Below are 25,222 nucleotides of genomic sequence, written 5' to 3'. Positions count from 1 at the left end.
ATCTTCCTTTTCTTTTTAAAATGTAAGTGTAAACCCTGGCCGTTCCTGGTATCCCTTTCTATTCATAGCATCTGAGTCCGTTCATGTGGTGTCACTGCAGGCACAAAAAGCCCTGGGCCAGAGCGCACCCTCCAACAGAGACGTCTCATCCAAAACAACGACACCAGGTACCTGAAAGTTTAAGAGAAAATCACTGCAATCCTCTTCCAAATTACTTTTTAATCCCTGTGCATTGTACATTTCTCAAAATAGCCAATAAAAACATGTAAGTGGGCTTATTTTGTTTTGTAATATTTTCCAAAATGAGAAAACACAAACCTTGAATCATGTTTGATGCTCTTGGAGGCAATTGCAAGATATTTTTGTCTCTATGTCTTTGTGTGTCCAGAGCCACCAGAGTATGAGGCCAAGGACATCAGTGTCAGAGTTATGTCCCCTCAGTCAGTCCTTATCTCCTGGGTTGATCCTGCTGTTGAAATGGGAAAGGTCGAACCTGAGACATTAAGGTGGGATCTGTTTGTGTTTGTAAACCCCCTTTCACACATGCACTCCTAACAATTTCTAGAAATTTCAGGAGCCGTGCCCCTGACATTTTCCTTAGTTGCCTTTTTACACACATCCTTCACAGAGGGAGATTTTTCTGTCTCGCAAGGGAGACGGGGACAAGACATTACAAGGACATTGCGGAAGTCACAGTATAATTTTTTTAACACATATCAAAGATAGAGGACAGAGTCTGATGTGATGATGGAAGTTTTTGTCTTTATATACATGCTACATCTAATTGTATTTAGAGTATAAATTAAAAAATTAAAAAAAAGGGTATTGCCTGCTATGTTCACACATCGGGTCACCCCAACGTTTGCAGGCTTTTAACTAGGAGGCCAAAGGAAAAAGAAGCTTACCTAAACAATTTCGGAAAATTTTCAGGAGTGCAGAGCATGTGTGAAAGGGCCTTATGTTACGAAAAAAAGTACATTAAAAAACTATAAGTGTGACTGAGTAAGACATCAACACAAACTCTCAACTGATATAAAATATTCTTATTTTCTCTTCACCCAGATCCTACACAGTTAGGTACAGGGAAAAGGGGGAGTCAGCACGTTGGGAATACAAGGACAGCACCCAGAGAAGAATGATGATAGACACCCTGTCTGCTGATGGCATGTATGAGTTCTCTGTCAGAATCTCTCAGGGAGAAAATCATGGGAAATGGAGTGTCTCAGTGTTTCAAAGGACCCCCGAGTCAGGTATGCATACCCTCAGCCTGCTGAGTATTGCGTCTGGTATATGAATTTGTATGTAGCAGTATTGATTAAGGATAGGTAATGAAGGGGGACTTATTTTTCATGGGACTAGCTCTAGAAAGCCAAGCCCTGAATATAACTAAAGATATGAAAAGACAATTTATTATTTTAAAACTGTATTCAGTCTTGCATAACCTTGTCTGTTAGCTATTTGCAACATATTTCCACAAACCACACTTCATCATATTCACTGCCAATTGAAATTTGATTCAGGCTTTGGCTGCAGCTCTGTCATGATATCAGCTTTTATTCCATGTCATAGCAGCTTCTGAGCTGTGGTTCATTGGAATGTCAGCATTTACTGCCTGGCTCACACCTAAAATCTACATCTGTAATTCCATACATGATCTTAAGGGCAGGTTCCTGACAATGAATGGCAGTACTGCTCTCCTCAACTGAAGTGTCCTGGCACCAATGTCCTCGTTGTTTTTACAAGGTTTAAGCAGAAATTTCCTCACCCTGTTCACTCTTTGCTGCTTCTGGTTTCTGTCCTGCTGCTCCTCCTCTCACTCACTTTTCATTCACTTGTGTTCTCTTTCTTTCTAGCACCATCTGGGCCACCGGAGAGTTTTGATGTCAAGCCACTACGAGGAAAAGGAACTGCAGTAATAGCAACATGGGATCCACCTGAAGAAACCAATGGGAGGATACGAGGTCAGGTCATGAAGGTTAAAGTCGAATTGGAAATTAATAAATTAGCATTAAATCGCTCTCTATATTTGTCGATTCTTTTTGTTTGACACATGGACTTTTACCAGAAATACAAAATACCAGTATTACTTATTTCACAGTACCCCTGTTTAGTATTTTCCAGTGGTCGTGAAATTTGTTTCCAACTGACAACCGGAATTGTCAGTTTCAAACCACTGACCGCAGTCTATTTTAATGGTACATATACAAACAGCAATCAGAAATTAGTGTGCCGATGGACACATAAATATGTCAAGGTAATTCACAGTTCTCAGCTACTACTTTTAACTGGGAGTTTTGCTTATTGCTGGGTAAGCAGGACCCCTTAATGAAAATACAAGTGTTATAGGAATCTGTGTTACTGTATCAAGCCATGATTACCATTTGGCCTCTTTATGAGTAAAAATAGCATTACTTCAAGATGTGCCCTTGAAAACATACAATATTAAATTGTTACATATCCATTTCTCATTTGACTTGTTAAAAAGAGCAGACAAATTCTTGTAAGCATTTTGGTATTTTGATTCTGAAAGAAAATGTTTCTACTGAAAGGTTACAGCTGAATTTTCTTGCCAATTGACAGGTGTTTATTCTCTACCTCCTCACAGAGTACATCATGTCTTATGCTCCTGCTATGAAGCCATTTGGAATGAAGAGTTTGACTTACCGTGGAAGCATCACTACAGCCACCGTAGATGGCCTCACACCAGGGGAGCGGTACATCTTCAAAATTAGAGCCACAAACAGGAGGGGACAAGGACCACAGAGCAAGGCCTTTAGTGTTGTCATGCCAGGATGTAAGAACATGTAGCCAAATACAGCATATGTGTGTGTGCTAAAAATGCTATGCTAAAAAATGTGATTAATCTTTCATACATGTTTTTTTTTTGTCCAGCCAGCAGTGCTGCATCATCACCTTCAAAAACCAAGGACAACAGCAGGACAAAACACACTCCTTCCAGACAAGATACTGACCATGAGGAATCTGACCTCCAGTCAACGGAGATGCCAGAGGAACCAACAACGCCTTCCCAGCCTCGCCCTGCTGCACCTGTAAGCAGGCGTACCCGGCCACTGTCTCAGTCACGGTCCTATCACAGCATCTTCTCCTCTGTAAGGGGCTCGGTCAGAAACACAGGAAACAGAGGGTCTTCCAAAGGAATAGCTCGAAAAAGAGAAGATGAGGAAGAAGAAGAAAAGAAAATACCCACAACACCACCGTCAGCAGAAGAGACAACAACCATGGAGGTAATACGCGAGACAAAAGAGCCTGACAACGACGTTTCTCCTCAATCTGAGGATGAATTTGGATATGACACAGAGCCCCAGACCCCTGAGACGCCTAGCCTCAAAGTTTTTACACCGTCCCCAACAAAACCTGTCTCTACTCGTGCCAAAGCACCACCAAGAAGGCCTGTTAAGATCAGGGTCCATCAAAAACCAGGATCCAAAGCTACCTCGTCCTCCTCATCCACCTCTTCATCTTCATCCTCCTCCTCATCTGCCTCATCGTCCTCCTCTTCAGCCGATTCCTCCTCAATTTCTTTCTCACCTACTTCCTCTTCCTCCTCATCATCCTCACCTTCTCTGACCTCATTATCCTCCTCCCATATTCAAGAGTCTGCAGCCAGTAGAAAAGACATTGTAGCTTCCACATACCCAGAAGGAAAAAACACTCATGATAAGCCGAGCATTACACATACAAAACCCTCCACTACTGTCGTAAAAGAGACCAATTCACAGCAAACAGAGGCTTCATCGGCAGGTAGAGGATCAGCCTCAGCAGGGCGTACCAATGGGTCTGGATTTGGCTCTAGATATGGGTACAGCAGAAGACATCCAGGGATTTTGTTAAGAGGGAATTCAACCAGACTGCTGAATGGTTACAAACCTGCCATCACCTCACAGTCAAATTTACCGAACAGAACTCCTAACCAAGCAACGTCAAACACACTTAGTTTAGCAACATCAGAGTCCACTTCTCCAGAAAGGACTCAAAACCCCAAAACATCACATACTTTCAACTCAGCAACATCCAGGTCCCCTTCAGGAAGTGGAACCCAGAGCCAGGTGACATCAGATTCATATAACAAGCAAGGCTCCTCACAATCCACCTCACACAATACACAGAGTTCCCACACATTACCTAAGCAAGACACAAGAGTCAGTGAAGGAAGTGATGACAGTAAGTACAAAAACACAGATGCAGAAGAAACTGAAGTTGAACCTACTTCAAGCTCTAAAACACAACCAACGGAAGAGGAGCGAACGGATTCAGAGGTAAGAACGGAGATCAGTAATGAAAAACCTGTGGCTCCTCGTACAAGACTTAACCCATCATTTGCTGAAAGATTCCCTTGGCTAGCCACCCGTTACCCAGGCAGGTTTGGTTCAGGGACAAGACCGTCATCTCCCAGGCAGGATGGTAGAACCCCCTTGACCAGGACATCATCCTCCGTTGGGGCTGGTAGACCCACTAGGGTTTCAGGGGCCACAGGTGCCGCTGGAGTGTCGACCCTACAGGAGACTAGGGAAGATCTGAGGACTCCTTCCACCCATGACTCCCTAAAGAATGGAGAAGAAGTGGATCCTGTAAAGCCTTCCTTGACTAATCAAAATACAGCATCTAAAGACGATGGAAACCCAACTACCTCATTATCTTCTTCCTCTTCATCATCTTCCTCATCAACAGCCACTTCCTCAAACTTAGACTCCCATCATTCCTGGAATGGACACAGAGACTCAAGTGACCCCATCCATCAAGGAACCCCTACCAACAATAATAATGATCATGATAAGGATTTTCTAAATGAGCGAAGTAGAGGAATCAGTGGAAAAAATGATCAAACTGCGGACACCACAGCAGTTCAAAAGAGCCCTTCTATAACTCCAGCAGACCCTCACAAAAGCGAAGAAGACAATGGCAGCATGGGTACAAGAGAAAGTTCTTCAAGGACAAGAGCCGGCTCAGCGTCTGGAGGAATTCCAACTCAACGTCGTCCTGGTGTAGGGATGAATGGGAGGGTACGCTCTCCTGTTTTTACCAACAGGCAATTTGGTGGGTCAAGGCTTCCCTTCAGACCACAGCCAGCCCAGAACACAAGGCTGGGCTCTTCAACATCTGCTTCCACATCATCATCAACATCTGACGCCTCTATTTCCTCAAACGTGCCACAGCCAGTTTTGACTTCAGATCGGGACATTGGCAGTGGCACAACTCTGACAAGAACAGGGGGATTATCTGGAAGCAACTCCCAGTCCACATCTTCATCAAGAGATGGCTTTAGGGCACAGGGGGGTAGGTCTCGCTATCCTATTGTAAGAGGGAAACCAACCACTGGTGGACAGCTCAAGCCTGGCATTGGAAATGGTAGGGCAAACTGGTAAACTGCATTTTGTATAACTTAATAGAAGAAATGATTTTCTATAACAGAAAAGCAAAGTTGTTGCAGGAAGTCTATATGTATGATACTGTTATAAGTTAATTACCTTGTAACAAATAACTTTGTGTAACTGATAGGTAAAAATGGACGACCTAACCTGACAGCATCAAATGATAAAGAGGCTTCTCCTTCTCAAGGAACCAGCAAGGCTGTTGGTCAAAGATTTATCACTGGACCTGATGGAAGCAAATGGGTAACTACAATTAATTAACTGATTGCAAGTACTCCTCCATCTCTTGAGGAATAGTATACAATACATAATGGTGTTCCCCAAGGTAGAAATGGTTAAGTTCTCTCTTGTGTTCCTGACACACATGTCATACATACAGCATGAAATACTGTAGATTATCCTTTAAATTGCTTCTTGTAGAAAGAGTCAGCATTTACTATATCACTATCACTATCATTTACTGTAAGTGAGGTCAAAATTTATGGAAAAGTAGCCAAAACATGCTTAGCTTAGCATCAAAGTGCCTCAACCTCGAGGTAAAAGGACATTTACATGCAATTAGATTGTGTATTGATTTAACTTGTAACTTTAAAGTGCAAGAAATGTTCTGGTGAACAACACAACAACATAACTTGTTGACAGTATATATATATGTATATATATATATATATATGTATATATATATATATTTTTTTAACAATTGGACAGAATCAGGCTAGTTACTCCCCCATACTCTTAAGGCTTGAGTGTTGTATTAATGATTAATTTGTCAACCTCTTATCTCAAGGTTAGAGATATGTTAAACTTTTCAATTAAGGCTTCACATTTGACTCATTATGAATGAATGAAGTTTAATTTTACTTAACGTACGAGTCTACATTTCTGTATTCATCTGGCAAATCTTTTTGTCCCAGGTTGTGGACTTGGAGCAGGGGGTTCTTATGAACCAGGAAGGCCAAGTTCTCCAGGACTCCCAGGGCAAACCTAAGAGAGTTGTGCTTGGAGAGGATGGACGTACAATTTTTGGTGATATGTTTTATTCAGCCTTACACGACATTTTATCATACATTAGTTTACATGTTTAAATAAAACAAAAGTTCTATTATTGTCATTATTAACTCACTGTTCCAAACAATGTGTTTCCCCTTCTCATATGAGCAGACCTCATGGGCAGTCCTCTAGTAAATCAGGAAGGTATGGCTTTGTTTGGCCATGGCAGAGATAGCCAACCTGTGGTCAACCCCAAAGACAAGGTCCTTATGGTAGGAGGGAAACCTTTACTTGGTTTGGACCTCCCTCACCACAGGACCACCACCACTACCACCACCACCACCACCACCACCACCATGGCTCCAACCACCACACCTGAGCCCACCACCACTGATTGGATCATTGAGGAGTCTAGCACTGCACCGCCATTCCCAACTTGTCCACCTGGAACCTACTCCAAAACAGATGAATATGGGTATCCAGTGCTGGACCCAGAAGGAATATTGGACTGTTACCCAGAAGGTGAGTCATTAAAAAGAGAAATTGCTTGAAAGACACCATAACAGACTGCAACCACATTTTAAAAGCTAGAGCTGAAGAAAGATTCATGAACCAGGAATAAAGTAAAAAACTGCAGTGACCCACTTTGGAATATTTCTTAGCTTTTCTGCAGATCTACAGTCAAGTCAGTTTGAGCTGTGTTGTCTGATTCATGTGTGTGTGTTTGTGACTTTGTGAGACAAAGTGAACAACATGCAACTCTCCACATAGAGGGCCTGGCCTATGATCAAAGTATCACTGGCACACTACTCGCTGTCAGTTGCACACTGGTTTATTTTTTTGGTTATCACATGGGGGACTATGAATTTAATTTACTTACAAACATATTTAAACAAAAGATTAGTATCAAGAGTTTTCTCAGGACAAATTGAGGAATTTTGAAATTAATTAGACCAAAATAACCCTGAGATAGATTTTTTGGTTTTTAACAAGTAAGCAGTTTATTTCTATTATGTATTTATTTAATTTATCATGTTTGTATTGTAAAATTTGTGGGTGGGCGCATTGAACCTACCAATAAGGCAAGTCATGTTGGACTGTGCATAGCCATACAACGACCTGCAACAAACTTTTTTTAGCCATCTCCAAGAAGCTGATCAGAGCCAATCCACAAGAGGTGAATGTTAGCCAGGAAGCTAATGCTAACGCTACTGATTGTACCAATTTGTACGTGTTGATATTAAATCACACCTGAGGTGGGCCTGTATACTGGGCATTTCAGGGGCCTAGACTTTTCAGTGGGCAGGCCTCTTGGGTACGTGTCTATATGTGTTTTGAAGCTCAGAAACATGAGATTGATGCTACAGCTTGTTTTACTTCTCTGACAGAGGAATCCTCAGGAATGGAAATGGACCACATGGTTACAGGGACCATGGTGCCTGATGCTTTAGCTCTTAAAAAAGGTATTGGCTGAGTTTGGCTTCAGACCGACCTACCGCCACTGGGCTGGGATGGACTAAACTGCACTGCATGCTAATGTTTGTTGACTGTGTACCACACTCTTTTTTGTTTATTGCCTGTTTATCTGTCGGTGGATCTGATTGCTTGCTCTTCCTGTCTCTTCTGGTGGTCGTTGCTTTGTTTCTCGTCTTGTAAATTTGTTTGACTTGGTAATGGTACATTGCTGTGTTTTTTGGATATTTTCCATTATGGGCTGCTTTTAATCACTTTTATTCCAAAAAAATGAATCATAGGGCATGTGAACTGCATTAAGCTATTACTAAGCTGAAGAAAATGTTGTGGGTTCTGATTTATTTTATTTATTTACAATGTATTTGCAGTTTTTATCATTGCTTTTTAAGCAAAACACTAGGTAAATGGGAAAAATGCAGCATTTGTTACACTTTGCACTTTGATTTACTACAGCTATTTGGATCTCACAAGAGTCTCTTTTTGCATGTGAGTTGTATTTTATATTTTCTTTCTTTTTTTTTCTCTATAAGACACATTGAGCATTACGATACTTTCTTTGCATTTCCCTGCCATGGCTCAAAGCTGGTTGCATGTGAGTGGACCATGATGTAATGCCGAGGTTCTCTGATGTGGCTCGTGAAAGAAAAAACAGCGATGAAAGAGGACGGAGCTAATTGAATTTCACTCACTGAATCCCTTTACATTTGTCAGCCTTTGAGACTTGTGAAAAAGTCGTTGTCTTCAAGCACCCCTCACATGGAAAATATGGCTAGCAAAACATTACATAAGCATACAGCTTTGGGTGTTCAGGAAAACGGGGTTGTTTCGAAGTGAGCTCACACATCTGCCTGGAGTTATTTTAATCAATTTGGCACCCTTATGAGACAGATCATGGTGTCAATTAAAAAGGATTAATGAATCACTGAGGCCTGCTAGTGATTTATGAATGCAAATAATAAAATCTATTTCGATCAAGAGCTCACTGACGTGTGTTGTTGCCAGATGAGCTTTTTGTCCAGACCACCCTGCCACCAACGACTACCACAACCACCACCACAACGGAGAAACCAACTCCAGAGCTGGACACCCGACCCTTGAACAAAGGCCCTTCATCCGAGTTGGACCTGAGTGGGAAGAAGAGATTCACAGGTACTAGCCGACAAAAGCAAGTGTGTGCTCATGTAGATTTACCTTTGCAAAAAGCCCCCTTTAGTATAGCCTTTAGTTTGTTGTGAACTGTTAATTGCATGTTGAACATCCTTTAAAAACTTGAACCCCCTAATAAAGCAAACACTAGGGCTGTGCAGTAAATCAAAATGTTATCTTATCACAATATAAACATTCCCAAACGGTACATAGCATAAGACTGAATTTATGAGAATAGATATTTAATGTAAACAAAGCAATTCTTTCACATTCAGTATGTTAACATTTTACCCCTTGGATGGTAAAATGTACTGGGATTAATGGCCATTATTTCACTATTTCATGCCGTCACATGAAGCTTAAAATGGTGATCTGTGAAAAAATAGTTTCTGATTCTGATTTATTGCTTTCTGTGTGTCTAGTAGTTTGGTGTGCGTGCTGTAAAAAGACACCTTACTGTAGAGTGATAATGCATGCTTTGAATTTAACTTGTTTTTTTGTGTTTCTGTTCTTGAGCTTGTGTGTGATGATGGTCTGTTGCAGACCGGAGGAGTAAATAATGAAAGGCTGATGGGAGTTATGTTTTGTGTCAAGGAGGAGTAATAAAATTGGACCTCTATCTTGGCTATGTCAGCAATACCTCATAAATATATGACCCTTGCAGGCATGACAGTAACCACTGGCAAAAAAAAATAGAAATATTCTACAGTTTTTGCGGTGAGAGTTATTTTTTTCCACACATCCATAACATGATATAAGTGATTCTGGAGCTACAAAAGAGTTCATGCATCCTGCTGCAGTGCCAAACAGCAAAGCACCCCGCTGTGGACTTTTAAAATACATATTTGCATATACTTTAAAAAAAAATAATAATACTGTATATATATTCCTTTGTGGAAAATGTGAATCTTTAGTAGTTCATTCAAACTGGTTTCGATTCCATGATTCCATTATAACAGCAAAGTTCACTGAGGACAGATTGTTCATGGTCTTCAGACTTGATCCCAGTAAACTTCAGCCCCCTGCTGTATTTTTTACTGTTCTTACGTACTTACTTTGGCCTCTCTTTGTGTATCACCTCATATGGTTACACAAACAGACCTCAAATTCTCCTGATAGGAACAAAAACAGCATCTCGTTGAACCTAACCTTCTAAAAACAGCTTTTCTTTTTGTTGTACTGATTTATTAACTGACTTATTGTACTTTTTGTTAAGTATCAGCTTTTGAAATAGCACAAAAGATTACTGATAATACTTAATAACGTACCCTTTCTTTTTTATAGTTCATGATGTTCAGAGTGGTGCTTCGTATTTACACAGAAAGCAGGGGGATTATGTATGAAGCACAGTTTATTTACCAAATATATTATCTACAATATGGAAACAATATGTTTTTAGTTTCTTTGGACTGTGTTTTTGCGAACTAAGCAATAAAACTTACTTTAATTCATATTTTGGATATGTTAGAGAAGCTGCAGTGTTGAAGTTGAGTAGAGCTCAGTCGTTGTTTTTTTCTGGAGATTATTTTATTGGCCTTTTTGACTTTAATTGATAAGATACGATATGTTGGAGGCAAGAGAGTGTGTTAAGGTTATGCATCATAGGGCTGAGGTCAGGAGACGAACCTGCAGCCGATGTGCTGAGGACAAGTTGAGGGACTCGCAAGAGGCTCTTTTATATAATGGTCGAAATCAATACAGTAGTAACAGAAATGCATATGCATCAAGTTTAAAAACACTTGAGGATTCACTTCCTGTATGTGACCAGAGACAAGATTCATGAATTTGGCTTAAAGACTTAAAAAGGCTCCATCCAGATGAAAATGAAAAAGATGAAAAAAATAATTCAAAGCTTCCCTATCTTTTTCTGACAGATTAATAACTAGATGTCACTCTCTTTTATCTTAGGTTTATCGCCGATTCTTTTTCTGTGTGCAGAGTCAAAACTATTAATATCGTCATCTCCAGGAGCAACAGGACACCATGTATCTTTGTAAACAATGACTACCTTGTGATCACACACAAACTTGTAAACAGCATCTTAAAGTGATTATTGTCTCGGAGACACAAACAGGCAAGAGCACGAGAGCGGTGGAAATCATAAAAGCTAAGGGGTGCTGACCTCAGTACAGAGGAAAGGCTGTGTTGGCTCAATGTGGAGACATCCTCTTTCCTTTTTATTACTTTCATATCGTTTAGATCCAACTGAACTGCCAGCCAGTCAACTGACATGCTCTGCAGGAACTGTCTGATGAAGACTTCCCCTCCGTCTTCCTATACAGACGACCGTTTGGTTTGAATGAATCTACCCCAGAGCAGATGTGGGACATAAAGTATTAACTAATAATTCTTAGCAGTTGCTTGAATCTGCTCTACAGTACATTCCAGATGGATGGAGTTTGCCACATTGGATAAGAAAATGACTACCAGGATGTTTGGAGTATTAGAATGCTAATTTATGCCTTGCTAGACTGATGTAACAGCTGACATTATGTGGCTTGTCCTGATGTTGTTTCCCAATGAGACTTGATCCACGTCAGGCTAACACATGCCACGTTTTGTCCATGTTTTGACAAGCAGAAGAAGAAGTCTGTCTCTGTAGGGAGGTGACTTTGTTTTCAAGAAATGAGCATATGAAACATCTGGATCTTCTGTTTGCATGAGCCGTCACAGATCCTGGACATGTGACATGCAGCCTTACACAAAATGTGACCCATAAATCTGATCAACATGCAACATATCATGTATGAAAGCAAAGTACATAAGCCATGTGGCAGTGTTCACACTTTACAGTAGGGGCTTGTAACAGCCTAAAGCCTCACAGTCTCAGACTGTGTGTGGATGTGTAGATACCGACACGTGTAAGAGTCTTGGCCTGCGTAGAGGTCCAGTCATCTGGGGAGGTGGGAGCCACTCCAGACTCCAGTGGCTCCCTCCAAATCACAGACAGACTAGGAATTGTGGGAAATCTGAAGTATTCACAGCTGTAGGTCCAACTTAATTTCCAGAGTCACTGAAAACGAACAAAAAAGGCGAGCGGGGGGAGGAGTGGAAACCAGGAGAGATAGGGGGTTCATTCACAAGAATGGCCAGGCTGACTCTCTGATTCCCTCTTGAAAACAATGCTACAAACAAGCTACAAGTGATTAAAGACTGCATTTGACTGACAGAACTGAAATAGTTGAACCGGGACAAGTATTTGCTTCTTTTTTCATTTTCTGTGATAACGTTCAGAAAGTTTGGCCCTATTACATTTGAATTTATTTAAAATGCCTTCATTACTAATAAATGTATGATTCAATAATCCATTCTTTTCCCCGTCTTCAGCTCCGTATGTGAACTACATCTCGAAGGACCCCGGTGCTCCTTGCTCTTTGACTGAGGCTCTGGAGTTTCTTCAGGTCGATGTCCTACAAGGCCTGATAGACAAGGACAGCCCGACAGCCAATCAGAATCAGCCTCCCAAAAACAAGCCTCATGACTTCACCGTGGTCGCCATGGAGGGCTGCCACTCGTTTATCATCCTGGACTGGGCCCGCCCACTGAAGGATGATATGGTGTCAGGTAAATATTGTTCCAAAACTTGGGAAAGCTGAAGAGAGAGGGAACAGGGGGAGGAAAGAGTTGGGTAGACAGGCGTCAAAGGGTGGAGGCCGAGAGTCAAACCGGTAACGAGTGTGTTCAGGACTCTGGCCTCTGTACATGTGGTGCCTGGTTGGCTGACAGGAGGAGAGATAGAACAAGACAATCAAACAAACAAACAACAACAACAAATAAGTTTGGTAGCTACAACGCCAGTAAGAAAGAAAACAATATGTGTGGTATAACAGGCTGGTCATTCTAAAATTAACATAAACAACTATCAGTCCTCCCTATTTCATTATCCTTACAAAGTTAATTTTAGCAGTCAAAGTCATTCAGCTCTGAGATCTACATTAACATTTATAATCATAACATAATGATGACAAAATAATAATAATGATAGTTAGAGTCAGAGAGGTCAGAGATTTTTTGCTCAACCTAAATTTACCAACCTAAAGTACCATCGGAAGGCTTTCACTTACCTTTATTTACATTAGAGAGAGAGAGAGAGAGAGAGAGAGAGCAGCAAAAGTAAAACAACATAAGATTCTGTTGAATCCATCTACTCTAAGTGTCGAGGTTCATGTTCTGCTTTCAAAATGTTATCAGCCTCCCTCCTGACTGAGGTTTTAAGAGCTCACTCCAGCAGTTTATTGTGAGCACAGAATAATTCACTCCTCAGCTCCTGCATATTTTCTTAGAGAAAAATTCAGATTACTTTTACCTAGAAAGCGACACAGGGGGATTGAGGCATGCGGCATAGACTGAAAAAAAATGGCAGACGTGGTAGACGGGGTTTGGCTTTCTTTGGCAGGAAATCACAAACTCCAGGTCACGCTGTGGGCTCGTCTGTCCTCTGATGTGTAAAACAGATAGTCTTACCTTTTTCTTTCCATCTCCATAGAAAATAACTTCACATGCTCGATATTAATGTAATGCATTTTGGAATTAAATGACTGTACATGCATCACTTTACTCCTATTTTCAAACGGTTTCTCTGTGACTTTGTTTATCTTGGAGAGTGTGCATTGCAGAAACTATTGCCGTGATGCTGATGTAGACTTTCTCTATATTGATATCGTAAAAAATTGCAAAAAAAACTCTGTGAACTTTAAGGTGAATTCTCTTTAAAAACTGTAGAATAGAAGTCATGCAAAGACATCCACTGTAAATAGAGCACCCTCACATTTGCAGGTACAGTTCACACATGCATATATAATCACAAGGCGCTGTTTTAGTTATCAGGGCGTGTTTGCACAACCCCCGTCTTACGAGTTATGGGTCACGGCTTTCAAAACAAGGGGATGGAAACAGCTGCTAGCACGCAGACTCAAAAGATGAGTGACACTATGTTTTTACAACAGCTCAACTTCTGGATCCTTTTACTTTGATGCATTGAGGATCTATCGCTAAAAGGATTTGTGCAACAACAAAAAAATGCACATTACTCAGCGAGTATAAGAAGTGTTGCTTCGGGTGAAAAGGACTACGTTTTGGGTAATCTTTAAGACAGTTTTACACAAAGCAGGAAAAGAAGGAGTACAGAGGCAGATGGATGGGGCAGGAATCTCAATACAAACTGTGTCAAAACTCTGTTGAAAAGTTTAGAATGGAGAAGGAATGAAAAACCAGAAGAAGAAAAATAAAGTAGCTAGTATTTCCCTTCTCTCCTGTCAGCAGCCATCTGTGTTGGTGGGGCTCCAGTAAAAATAGAAACTCAGAAGTCCAATAGAAACAGTTTGTAGTTTGACGTGTGGCAGAGCTGGTCTCTATAGTTTTTCAAGAGAATCATGGAGAGCCTCGTGACCAGAGGATGCAAACTAGAGTCTTAGAGAAGTCTTTGCGACAGGGACGAAGAAAACAGACAGGCAAGGTGGAGAAGAGTCAAAGTCATTGCTCCTATATTTCTCCACATTTCTTTCAATATCCACATCAAAGTGACGACATGACACCTTTCTACCAGTTGAGTTAGCTCGGTGATACATCAACAGGTAAACAACTGTGGTGCTCCACTTGTTTTTATTGACTACAACTAAATACTTCACAGTAATACACTTCACTTCCTGTCTCTTGGTCACATGACTGAAGGCGGCACAGAATGACACTTAACTCACATTACACTGCAGAAACAGCCTATTTGAAAAAAAAAAACCACCAAAAATATTCACTGCGAGTTGCATGTTGTGCATTTGTAAGTACAAGGCATAACTTAAACATGAACAGGACGAGCTCATTTCCACAGGGGGAGCCAAAATCGACAAATCCAATAAATTGCTTACAGGAGGTGTAAGTTTGCATATGCTAATTTGATTCTAATCTGAGTCTTTTTTTTTTTTGCTTTGTCTTTTGTGTTCTTCTGCCTCCTGTAGGCTACATGGTGTACAGTGCTTCATATGACGACGTGCTCAACAACAGATGGTCTTCTAGAGCCTCCACCGGGACCCACCTGCCTGTGGAGAACCTCAAACCCAACTCTAGGTACCACAAAAACACCTGCTGTGTGTTACTACTACTATTGTGTGTATGCATGGAAACAATACACACACTTCGAGAGAGTCTGGTGTGACTACATGGACACAGCTTTCAGGTTCAGTTACTCACAGTATCATCTCAACACATGGGAGTCATAGAAAACATACAAACAAAGATTTGCCCTGCGTGTAATGTTTATGATCAGGTTGCAGCGTTGGGTGCAGGTGCTTGGCAGTGGTGTGTTTATATGATCATCCCCTTCATCACATAATGCACAGTATATACACATTTTGTCATGCTGTTTGTGTGTGAGTTCATGTTTGTGTGTTTCTGTTGGTCCTCTGCCATGTTTATGTGGAAATATTTGCAGATCGCAATATCAAAAGCAGGCTGTGAGTGATCCGAGCTGATTGTGAGTTGGATGCTGATACTGTATTGTTTGTGTAAGAGATCAGAAAACCCTCGGAGTGAATTAAATCGGTTCGGCTACACACAGGCAGGTTAACACAGCACATCTGAATACGTACCAGCATGTGACATGCTGTAAAACATGCTGTGTTGAGACTTTGGAAAATTCGGTGGAACGTAAATACAGCACACAACCCGTCATCACACAGATACGGTCACCTCCATCTGTTTCGGTTATTAGAGAGTGTTTCCATAATCCCGTCTTGAAATGGGTCATGCTTTTCAAAATAAATGCATGGAAGCAGCGCTTAACATGTGGACACAAGAGAGCAAGACAGGCGCTGTGGTTTCCTAGAAAATGTACGGTTTGATCACATTTTGAGGACTCTGAATCGGCCCTTGTGTTTATTTAACATTAAGTCAGTTAAGTTTGATTGTATAAATTGTCTTCTGTCATTTGCTTGATGAAGCTCTTACATGCATAAGAAAAGAGATGAATAAACAGCAGACACAAAGGTGGAACTGCGGTCAAGCTGTATGTAAAAATAACTATGTGTCAGCCAAAGTTTTTGAATGTCGTCCTTTCAAACAGACTTTTGTCCAACCCTTTCTCTGAGTTTAATTGAACTGCAGTCTACACTATCATGCATAACCTCCGTATTTCTTTGACGCCATATAAATCAGCATCACAAATATCTGAGATGAGCGATGAAGTGTTTTTTGACACTTCTGTGGCCAGATACTTTCCAAAATGTCCTGATCTGGCTATTTCCCCATCTGGTGCTCGACAAAATCTTATTTATTCATTCAAGTAATCTAACTATTATCTGAAGGTAAAACAGTTACAGATGTGTGTGCACATCAGGAACCAAAGTATCCTTTTGCCTCGTGGAAGAATGAAATCTGTTGAAGGTGTTGTGATTGGGTCTCTCTTGTTGAAGTGAAGGGAAAGCAAACACCTGCTACTGAACACAAACAGCAGAGCTGCGTGCTCGGGTTGAGTTTTCCAAGGTTCTGCAGAGAGGGTTTCCCTCCCTGGCAACCACTTTTTATCCACTTTAGTGTGTCTTCCTTGGTTACGGTTGGCTAGGGGATGATTTATGGGATACTGTTGGTATTTCCCATGCTGCAGGCTCCTTCTGGCTGCCAGGACAACAGAACTACAATAGACCTCAACACATGCACGAACACTTGCAGGTGGACACATTTTATTTGATCCACAAGTTTTCCTGCTTTAGAATTAAAGGAGTTTTCAAAGAGGGGCTTTAGGATGATTATCCTCGTGATCTTTTTGTTTATTTATTTTTCAACTTCTACCTAGTAATTTAGTATTCTTTTAAAAAAGCCATTTTCACATATGCGCTACACTCCTGAAAAGGTCCTGACATTTTCTGGGAGGGTTGCATGTGTGAACACAAACATCTGAACACAGGTGGGGGACTATTTAACACAGAAACAGGCACCATTACGGAAGAATCCTCTTCCTCCTGCTGCCCCCTTCCACCACTACTGAAACCAAACCTTTCCTGAATACATCAGGACCGGACTGTCCTGAAATTACCTCAAAATGTGAGGAGTTCATGTGTGAAAGGGGCCTAAGAGAAACTATACAACGTTTTTCCTATATTTTCAAACACGAGTCATTAAATGTCTTCAAATATCTTTCAGTTTATAAATATCTCTTCTAAGCTCACTTTTTTTCCTATGAACAAGCCATCGTGTATAGTAGGGTGTGATAAGGCTAAACTTCTGAGCTACAACGTGTGCAGCTGGCACATAGATTTTCATCTGAAGAGAGGCTGAGAAGAGCGATGCCCTGGATGAAGGAGCTCGGCTTCATCTTGTGGTCTATTCTCTTTTTTTAAATTCTGCCTCTCATTTTGTTTTTTTCTCTTCCTCCACTGATTTCTTCTCCAGTTTCTTCTTCGATTACATCATCTCTCAGCAGCTGCCTTGCTGTCCCCTCTCTCTCTCTCTCTCTCTCTCTCTCTCTCTCTCTGATATATATTCTGGTCACTGTTGTCACGTGGCTGTGGTGATTGGATCCAGGCCTCATGGCTGTAAGTGGTGAAAGTTTTTGGCTTGGAACTGACGGACCATGAACTTAACTGTTTGTGACCTTTCAGAATGGATTCTCACACGCGCACACACACACACACACACACACACACACACACACACACACACACACACACACACACACACACACACACACACACACACACACACACACACACACACACACACACACACACACACACACACACACACACACACACACACACACACACACACACACACACACACACACACACACACACACACACACACACACACACACACACACACACACACACACACAAACACACACACACACACACACACACACACACACACACAGTTTTCACAAGCTGGTGTTGTTTTATTTTGAAAGGATTTTATAATTCATCATTTTTGGAGACTGAATGAGCTCATCGCAATGGCTCCATTTTTCTATTTACCTATTTTCTTTCAACAATTACCTACCCTCTTTCCACATCCCTCCTTTTTATTCATTCTTATCCTGTCCTCCTATCTCCACTTGTCTGGATGTCTTTTTTTCCACTGCTGCCCTTTCCTTTCCTCACCTCCCCCCCACCTCCTTCTTCCTTCAACGTGAGCCAAATAGCCATTTTATTGTGCTGCGCTCACTTTGGATTCATACCAATATAAAACAGACTACTCTTAAATCAGCTTGACTTAAGCATGCCCAGTCATCTGCTACTATCGTTAACATTTTGCTCACCTTATCCCAGTTTACAACTAATCTGGCTTAATGACATTTAAACTATTGAATCTCTCATTAATTCTTTACGTTGTGCTTTGTTTTCCAGGTACTACTTCAAAGTGCAGGCCAAGAATGTGTTTGGTTTGGGACCAGTCAGCGATACACTCACCTACGTCACTGAATCAGGTGTGCATCCTGGGTAAACTGTGAGACAAGCCTTAGACAAGAGTTTTAACCCTCAGTGAAGTTTATTTCTGCTCTACTGCAGTTAAGCAAAAATGTCCTAGTTATGTTTATTTTTTCACAATGCAAGGTCATCAAATTTAAAAGCAGCTTAGCACATGTAGCAGGCTACCAGATGTAAAGAGTCATGTGTTTTGTGAGTGTATCATTCTTAAAATCAGGTTAACACATTAGACTTGTGTGTGTTTTTGCTCCCATGTGAAATGATTGCATTCTTTCTTTCAGACGATCCTCTCCTCATCGAAAGGCCACCTGGTAAGTTCATATGCTGACTGCACACATGTAATTTAAGGTTGAGGCTGCACTAGTGGTTAAAAAAGAGAGGCACCATGTAGTTCGACAACACGACAGGAAATAATTCTATTTAAACTCCTCCACCATTTCCCATCTGTAAGACAGCTTTGATTGCTACAAGAGTTCAGATGGTTATTACTGAGCTAGAGCTCCAGTCTGAGGGAATAAAAATCGGGCAATTGTGACATTGCAAAAACATTAAATGGTTGACCAATTGTATTAAGAAGATGCATGTTGTGGGTAGTTAAGAGAAGATGTATGGCCAAATTTGCACCAAACAGTCTAGTTCAACATTTCACAAGTTATTTTCACATTTCCTTTAGCATAGGTTGCAAATGTAACCAATAGAACATCCTGGTGTGTAACAGTGGGGGAGTCCAGCTGATTTAGGTTATGTTAAACATTATGTTCAACCTTCTCTATGTATACATGATGTGTCTCAATAACCGGACTCACAATCTAGTATTAAATACTGTTACTGAAACAAATATAAATCATGGTATTTTATGTTATGGTATTTAATGATGTGCACTATTTTTGGCTCTACATATATATATATATAAATATATACATTTTAAAGCGATCATCATTGTCTATTTTTCACCTGGGTTTTATGTTCCCCTCTGACAAAACAACTGGCCCCAGTTTGGCCCCCTCAGTAAAAGTGGTCTAGAACCGCCACTGATCACATCTCTTGTTCCTCCTTACTCCTCAGGTGGTGAACCAATCTGGGTCCCATTTACTTTTAAGTATAACTCCGCCCACAGCAGCTGTAAGGGCAGTCAGTACGTCAAGCGGACGTGGTACAGGAAGTTTGTTGGCGTGGTTTTGTGTAACTCTCTGCGATACAAGATCTTCATGGGGGATGGTCTAAGAGGTAACATATGACTTAAGCTCTACTTTAGATCAGTAATTATCATCGCTATCTGCCTACTTTTAATGGCTGATTATTTCACCCACTTTCTATCCACAGAGCCTTTTTACAGTATAGGGGACACTTTTGGCCAGGGAGAAGACCACTGCCAGTTTGTGGACTCCTACAGGGACGGCAGGACGGGCCCGGCCTACCTCTCAAACAATCTGCCCTCAGCACAAGGTACAGTAAACAGGAACAGATTGTGCACAATACTGTTGCCTTGAGATTTAAACCAAGCTTATTGTCATATTTTCCATGCAGTCCGTTTCCTTGATTCATACGGGGACCAGCTGCATTGATCTTATCTATACAGAATACAGATGCAGAATAAATAACAAGTGTTGAGGACCTATCAGGGGTTTGCATCTTTAAATCTGGCTACTGATCACACCATTTCATTTTGCTTATTATATCACAACTTCTTAGACCAATGCCATGGCATCCATGCAATAATTGGTCATATCCACTTTCACTTGCTTGAGATAAGTTATCGGTCACTGTGAACGGCCTTACTTACCTGCTGTTGGCTTTACTCTACGGCTAAAGTGACATTTGCCCATTGTCTTTATGAGATTGGTGATATTAAAACCTTCTATTGTTGGTGAGTTTGACATTTAAGACTTTGCATTTGTCAACCAAAAACATTACCATTGAAATAATGAAAAAAATCCAACCTCTTAATAATTACAAACTTTTTTGCCCTCTGGGTTTGATGTCATGTAACTTATGAATATACTTCTTTGTATACTGACTTGCAGTGATTTAGATGTAAAGTGTTATCTTATAATTGAAGGTAAGCTAATGGAGTTCTGCAAAACTGAGTCCCTAAAGCCAGAAATGATTTGTTAACTTTTTAATGATCTGGCTTAAACATGCTGAATAGGAAAAAAAAAATCATTTAAAACGGAAAAGAAAGGTGGACACTGTATATTTAAAGCAAAATATCTCTAACAGAGTAGTAAATGGTATGTTTAATTGCGACTATATGCAGGCTTGGACTGATTCAGATTTGGCCCGGCAGCAGAGCTTTGATTGTGGAGCTGATTCAAAACAAACATAAAGTCTCTATGATCATCAAAATAAAGGAAGTGGTCACATGGTCAAAAATCCAGCCTACCAGTATGTTTTTACTGTTATCATTGCCTTTTCATTGAATTTGTTGAGTAATTATAAAAATCCAGAGGATATCATTTAAGATGAAAGATCCTCTTGAAATCTGCACAAACACAAGTATAGAACTATAAAAAGCAGTGCTAAATGATTGTAATGTACACTCATGCTCACTCTTTATTTAATTTACGAGTGTTGGTACATCTTTGTAAATGGTTTCAAACAGCACCTTTTCTTTGTTTTGCAGGATTTTACCGTGCATACAGACAGGAGCCGGTTACATTTGGAGTTATTGGCCGACGTACACCCCACCCATTCGTGGGCTGGTATGAATGTGGAGTGCCAATCCCTGGGAAGTGGTAAAACTGAGATAGAAGGAGATATTGAAACAAAGGGCTACCCTTGTGCATACTGCTGCAGGCTCTGCCCTTTGAAACAGACTATTGCCTGCCTCGATGGAAGGACACCACTACAAATGTATTAGAGCTTCACAGAAAGAGAATATAGTACTTTTAAATAACTCAATGTATATCATTACAAAGCACTTTTTTTATATAAAGCAGTCTGTATATGAGGGGAAGAAAAGCATGTGTGCTCTTGCTAAGTTTAACTCACGTGTCCTTGTACTGTTACCAACTCTCCCAGAGACAGTGTTATTTATCTCATCAAGAATGCACACATGGTCGCACCAGTGACAATGGACCAAAGCACAAGCTGCAAAGCAAACTATAAGAATGAGCACTCAAGGTGTGTATAGGTCTTAATTTTCAATCATGAGATTTGTATTTCTTAATGTAAAAGCTTCTGACAGATACTTTTTGTTTGTTTGTGTCCTAAAACTATCATACTGTTTTTTTATTTTTATACACCCTCTTTTATATTCACCAGAATGAATTAAAAATGATTGTGTATGTTTTTTTATGTATACGGGACAAAGAATAAAAGACAAAATATTTGCTCAGGAACGTTGAGATATTGAATAAAGGTGCTGTGGAAACCACAGCAATCCAACAACATGAATCATATCATATTCTGCTGCTGCCACATTCTTTTCTAGCAAAAGCTTCCACATGTGACTGCTGCCTATTTAATCAACCTAATGGAAGATTTGAGTAACAGAGAACGTTTAGGGAGCCAGTTGGAACAGAAACTGTCAAAATATGACGAAGAATCGAAAACAGGAGGAGAGCGTGAAAATACCAGTCCATTGGCATTACACATGTGAGCCAGTCTGACCTTCGACCATATTTGGTATTTAATGATGATGTTGAGTATTTAAACACTGCAAATATCCAAATTGAACTTCTAATGTGAACCTTTGACTGAAAATGTATCTTGGAAAGTAGATTAAATGAAAACATTTTCTTATGTACAGAATTTATTTTTGTACTTAAAGGTTCAAAGCTTACCTTAGTGAGGGACTTGTGCTTTACCTGCGAATGATTATTTGCTACTTTATAGTCAATCCTACTGATCGTACTTTCTACTCCATTACATATACCTAGCAGCTGTAGTTGTGCCCTTGTATTCAACAGTTAAATCCAGCCTTGTAATTTAATTGGACATACTTCATACTATTAGTGCTGATGTAGAAAAAATGACATCATCACTCTGCGTCAGGGGTTCTGAATGTTGATCAAGCTGAAATCACAGAATCACTCAGACGCCAAAAGGAAGAACAAAATTTAATCTGCTGTCGCTAATTACTTTTTCATACTTGTGGAAACGTTGCATTGACGCAATATCACACTCAAGATCATGGTGTACTGAATGTCAGCACAGCTCGCCTCATGTCAATGACCGCATCAGCTGTGATAATACACACGTGCAGTACAACAGCCCTCTATCTTGTGTGACATTTTTGAATTAAACCCCTGTTTTACAATGAGTTATAACCTAAAAGTCATACAGCGTAAGTAAAATTATGTTAACTTATACTCAATATTTGAGGAAATATTTAGAGCTTTTTCAAAGTAACAGAACAATATTGTAAAATTCTTTTGTAATAGAGCGGTACTTGAGTTCAACTGCAGCGACTACTCATGATGTGCTGGTGGGTTGGTGGGTAAAAGCATAACTGGTTTAGAGGGTTACGCTCTGTGAGGACTTTTGAAACAATGATACATACCCTGAAAGAGAAATCATCTCCTCAGCACAGGGGCGTGTCCTGAGTATATGTTGCCATTGTCTTGGATATGATCAGTGCCGAAGTGATGAATAAATGCTCTTCATTTAGCTGTGTGCGCACAAACTTCTGGCCACCCCTGCACACAAGTCAGTGCCCCAGGTGGGCCACCCCTGTTCAAAAAGTCTGGACACGCCCCTGCCTCAGCACCATCAGTTGGACAACGGAACCAGATTGCGCAAACAGGAGCCATAAACTATGAAGAAACACAAACAATGGACTTTCCCTCTGAACTAGCTTGTCATTAAAACAAATCTCGTGAAAATAAAGATCTGGGAATTCTCAATTGCTCAGAGACATAATATTTACTGAACTCTAAGCGACAGAGACTCTGTGGTTTTGCTCTCAGATCACTGTTTTTCTTAACGGGTTAGGGATCAACGTTGGGGCTCTTTTTGATCACAAGTCTGAGCTCATTGTAAAAGTCTTTTAAGAAGTCAGCATGCTGAGCCTATGAAATGATATCACTCTTAAAGCACAATATACGTCATGCATGAACCTGAAAAGAATCTGCAGAGGGAATCAAGTAGATTCAAAATCCTCTCGCCTCAGTTCACTTGTTGAGAAAGAGAGAAACTATTTGTGTCATGAAATCATGTTGCTCAGCTCCTGTTGCTGAGGATTTGTTGCAAACATTCATTGTTTGCTTTTCACAGCACATCTATTACAAAAGATGTTTAATTTTGCTCAGGGTAGTTTAAAAAAATTGTCAGGCAAACTAGTTTCCAGGTAGTCAGGTGAGGCAAAGACAAAGTTTGACACGAACGGTTGGAAAACAAGGGAGTGTGGAAGTGTGTGCAGAATTAACTAACTATTTATTTGAACAAAAAGGCAAACAAAAACTCACTTCAGAAAGTACAACAAAAAACACAGGGAATAAAAACAGGGAACCACAGAGGAGCACGAGCAAAAACAGACATACCAACGAACGACATAGAAACAACAATGAACTGACACAGGAGGGACGAAACACAGAGACTAAATAGACACAGGGGTAATCAAACACAGGTGAGACTAACGACACAGGTGAAGACAATCAGGGCAATCAAGGCAGGGAGAAACACAAGGCCAGAAACACTGAGGACAATACAAAATAAATCATGAAACACTAAAGACACACAGAACTCAAGAGTCAAACAAAACACACTAGAACACAGAGATACACAAGGATAATAAATGACAAAGTAAAACAGAAAACACTGAAGACAAAACTAGGAAACCATGAACACTAGGAAACATTAACACACAAGGGAAACAAGCAACACTGGGATAAAACAGGGAAACTCAAACACAAAACCAAATCATGACAAAGTTAAGCAGTGCATCCCAATTCAGAGCAGGAAAACTAATTTAATGACACAAATGTCTGAAATAACTTCATGTGATTGGGGAAAGAAGATGGAGAAGGTTTTAGACTCTGTTAACTTGGGGAGAGCAGGGTATTTACTTAAGTGTTGACGTTTATTGCTACTGACCTTCCTCTGTGACTTTGTGTGAGGTCTGAGGTCCATTTAACATCTCCCACGAGTCATTATAGGAACAGGCAATGACACCGAAACATGAGAGCATCTTGTGTCAATATATAGCACACATGCAAACCCCCACAACTCTTTTCTGTTTTATAATCAAATCTTTTTAAATCCAGCAACTTGAAGATAATATTCTCTTTACTGGCCCATAAAACACAAAGATGTGGTTCAGGGTTTTCTCTGTAATTGCTCCCAAGGCTTCGGTATTTTGGCTTACTAAACCACTATGTCATCCTATCTTCAACTGAGGATCTGATAACGAGGAAGTGAAAGAGCTTGACTGGGATGTGGCATCTTTACAGTCTCTGTTAAAGCCCTTAATATCTCAATTTTAGACACTATGATCAACTAAAGAGGCTCTAAATGTCCTGGTTGCCTGGAAAAAAAAGGAACTTAAGATGCTGTAGTTTTTATCTTTGGAAATCTGGTTCAACCACAGCTACACAGAGCATTTTGTCCACGGGATATATTCCCTTCAGGCAGATGTTGAGTATTTGAAGTCATGTAATCACCGGTGTCAGGCAACTGCACTAAAAAAAAAAGAAAAATTGTTACATGACGAAACTGAGGCTGGAAGGGAAATTAAGTGACTAAATGAGACATTAAGCTGCTTAAAGCATCATTTAGCTATTTTTTGCTTAAGTTCTTGCCAATCTCAACAAAACATGTTACATCTGAACCAAATATTTATACCTTTGTGAAACTGTCAGGAGGAGG

General features: G+C 40.4%; 1 protein-coding gene across 3 annotated transcripts in view; it reads left to right on the top strand.

Annotated features, from left to right (window-relative positions):
- fndc1 (fibronectin type III domain containing 1) overlaps nucleotides 1-21,807 on the top strand; it is a 34,347-nt gene extending 12,540 nt beyond the window's left edge. For 2 of the 3 annotated variants that reach the window (XM_061051952.1, XM_061051951.1), the window contains 18 exons: nucleotides 69-167; nucleotides 389-506; nucleotides 1,063-1,250; nucleotides 1,854-1,961; nucleotides 2,606-2,794; nucleotides 2,893-5,367; nucleotides 5,518-5,633; nucleotides 6,305-6,416; nucleotides 6,552-6,902; nucleotides 7,769-7,843; nucleotides 8,856-9,002; nucleotides 12,327-12,563; nucleotides 14,951-15,059; nucleotides 18,335-18,414; nucleotides 18,697-18,726; nucleotides 19,481-19,642; nucleotides 19,739-19,861; nucleotides 21,039-21,807. In XM_061051952.1, the coding sequence (XP_060907935.1) occupies nucleotides 69-167; nucleotides 389-506; nucleotides 1,063-1,250; nucleotides 1,854-1,961; nucleotides 2,606-2,794; nucleotides 2,893-5,367; nucleotides 5,518-5,633; nucleotides 6,305-6,416; nucleotides 6,552-6,902; nucleotides 7,769-7,843; nucleotides 8,856-9,002; nucleotides 12,327-12,563; nucleotides 14,951-15,059; nucleotides 18,335-18,414; nucleotides 18,697-18,726; nucleotides 19,481-19,642; nucleotides 19,739-19,861; nucleotides 21,039-21,154 (4,835 nt within the window). In that variant the 3' untranslated portion in view covers nucleotides 21,155-21,807. The remainder of the gene's footprint in view (nucleotides 1-68; nucleotides 168-388; nucleotides 507-1,062; nucleotides 1,251-1,853; nucleotides 1,962-2,605; nucleotides 2,795-2,892; nucleotides 5,368-5,517; nucleotides 5,634-6,304; nucleotides 6,417-6,551; nucleotides 6,903-7,768; nucleotides 7,844-8,855; nucleotides 9,003-12,326; nucleotides 12,564-14,950; nucleotides 15,060-18,334; nucleotides 18,415-18,696; nucleotides 18,727-19,480; nucleotides 19,643-19,738; nucleotides 19,862-21,038) is intronic. The other variant, XM_061051953.1, reaches the window with a different exon arrangement.
- Nucleotides 21,808-25,222: the final 3,415 nt, after the last annotated feature.

The sequence above is a fragment of the Labrus mixtus genome, chromosome 12, assembly GCF_963584025.1.
Source record: "Labrus mixtus chromosome 12, fLabMix1.1, whole genome shotgun sequence".
NCBI classification, from domain to species: Eukaryota; Metazoa; Chordata; class Actinopteri; order Labriformes; family Labridae; genus Labrus; species Labrus mixtus.
The sequence above is the reverse complement of the archived record's forward strand: the minus strand, read 5'-3'. Positions and strand labels throughout refer to the sequence as shown.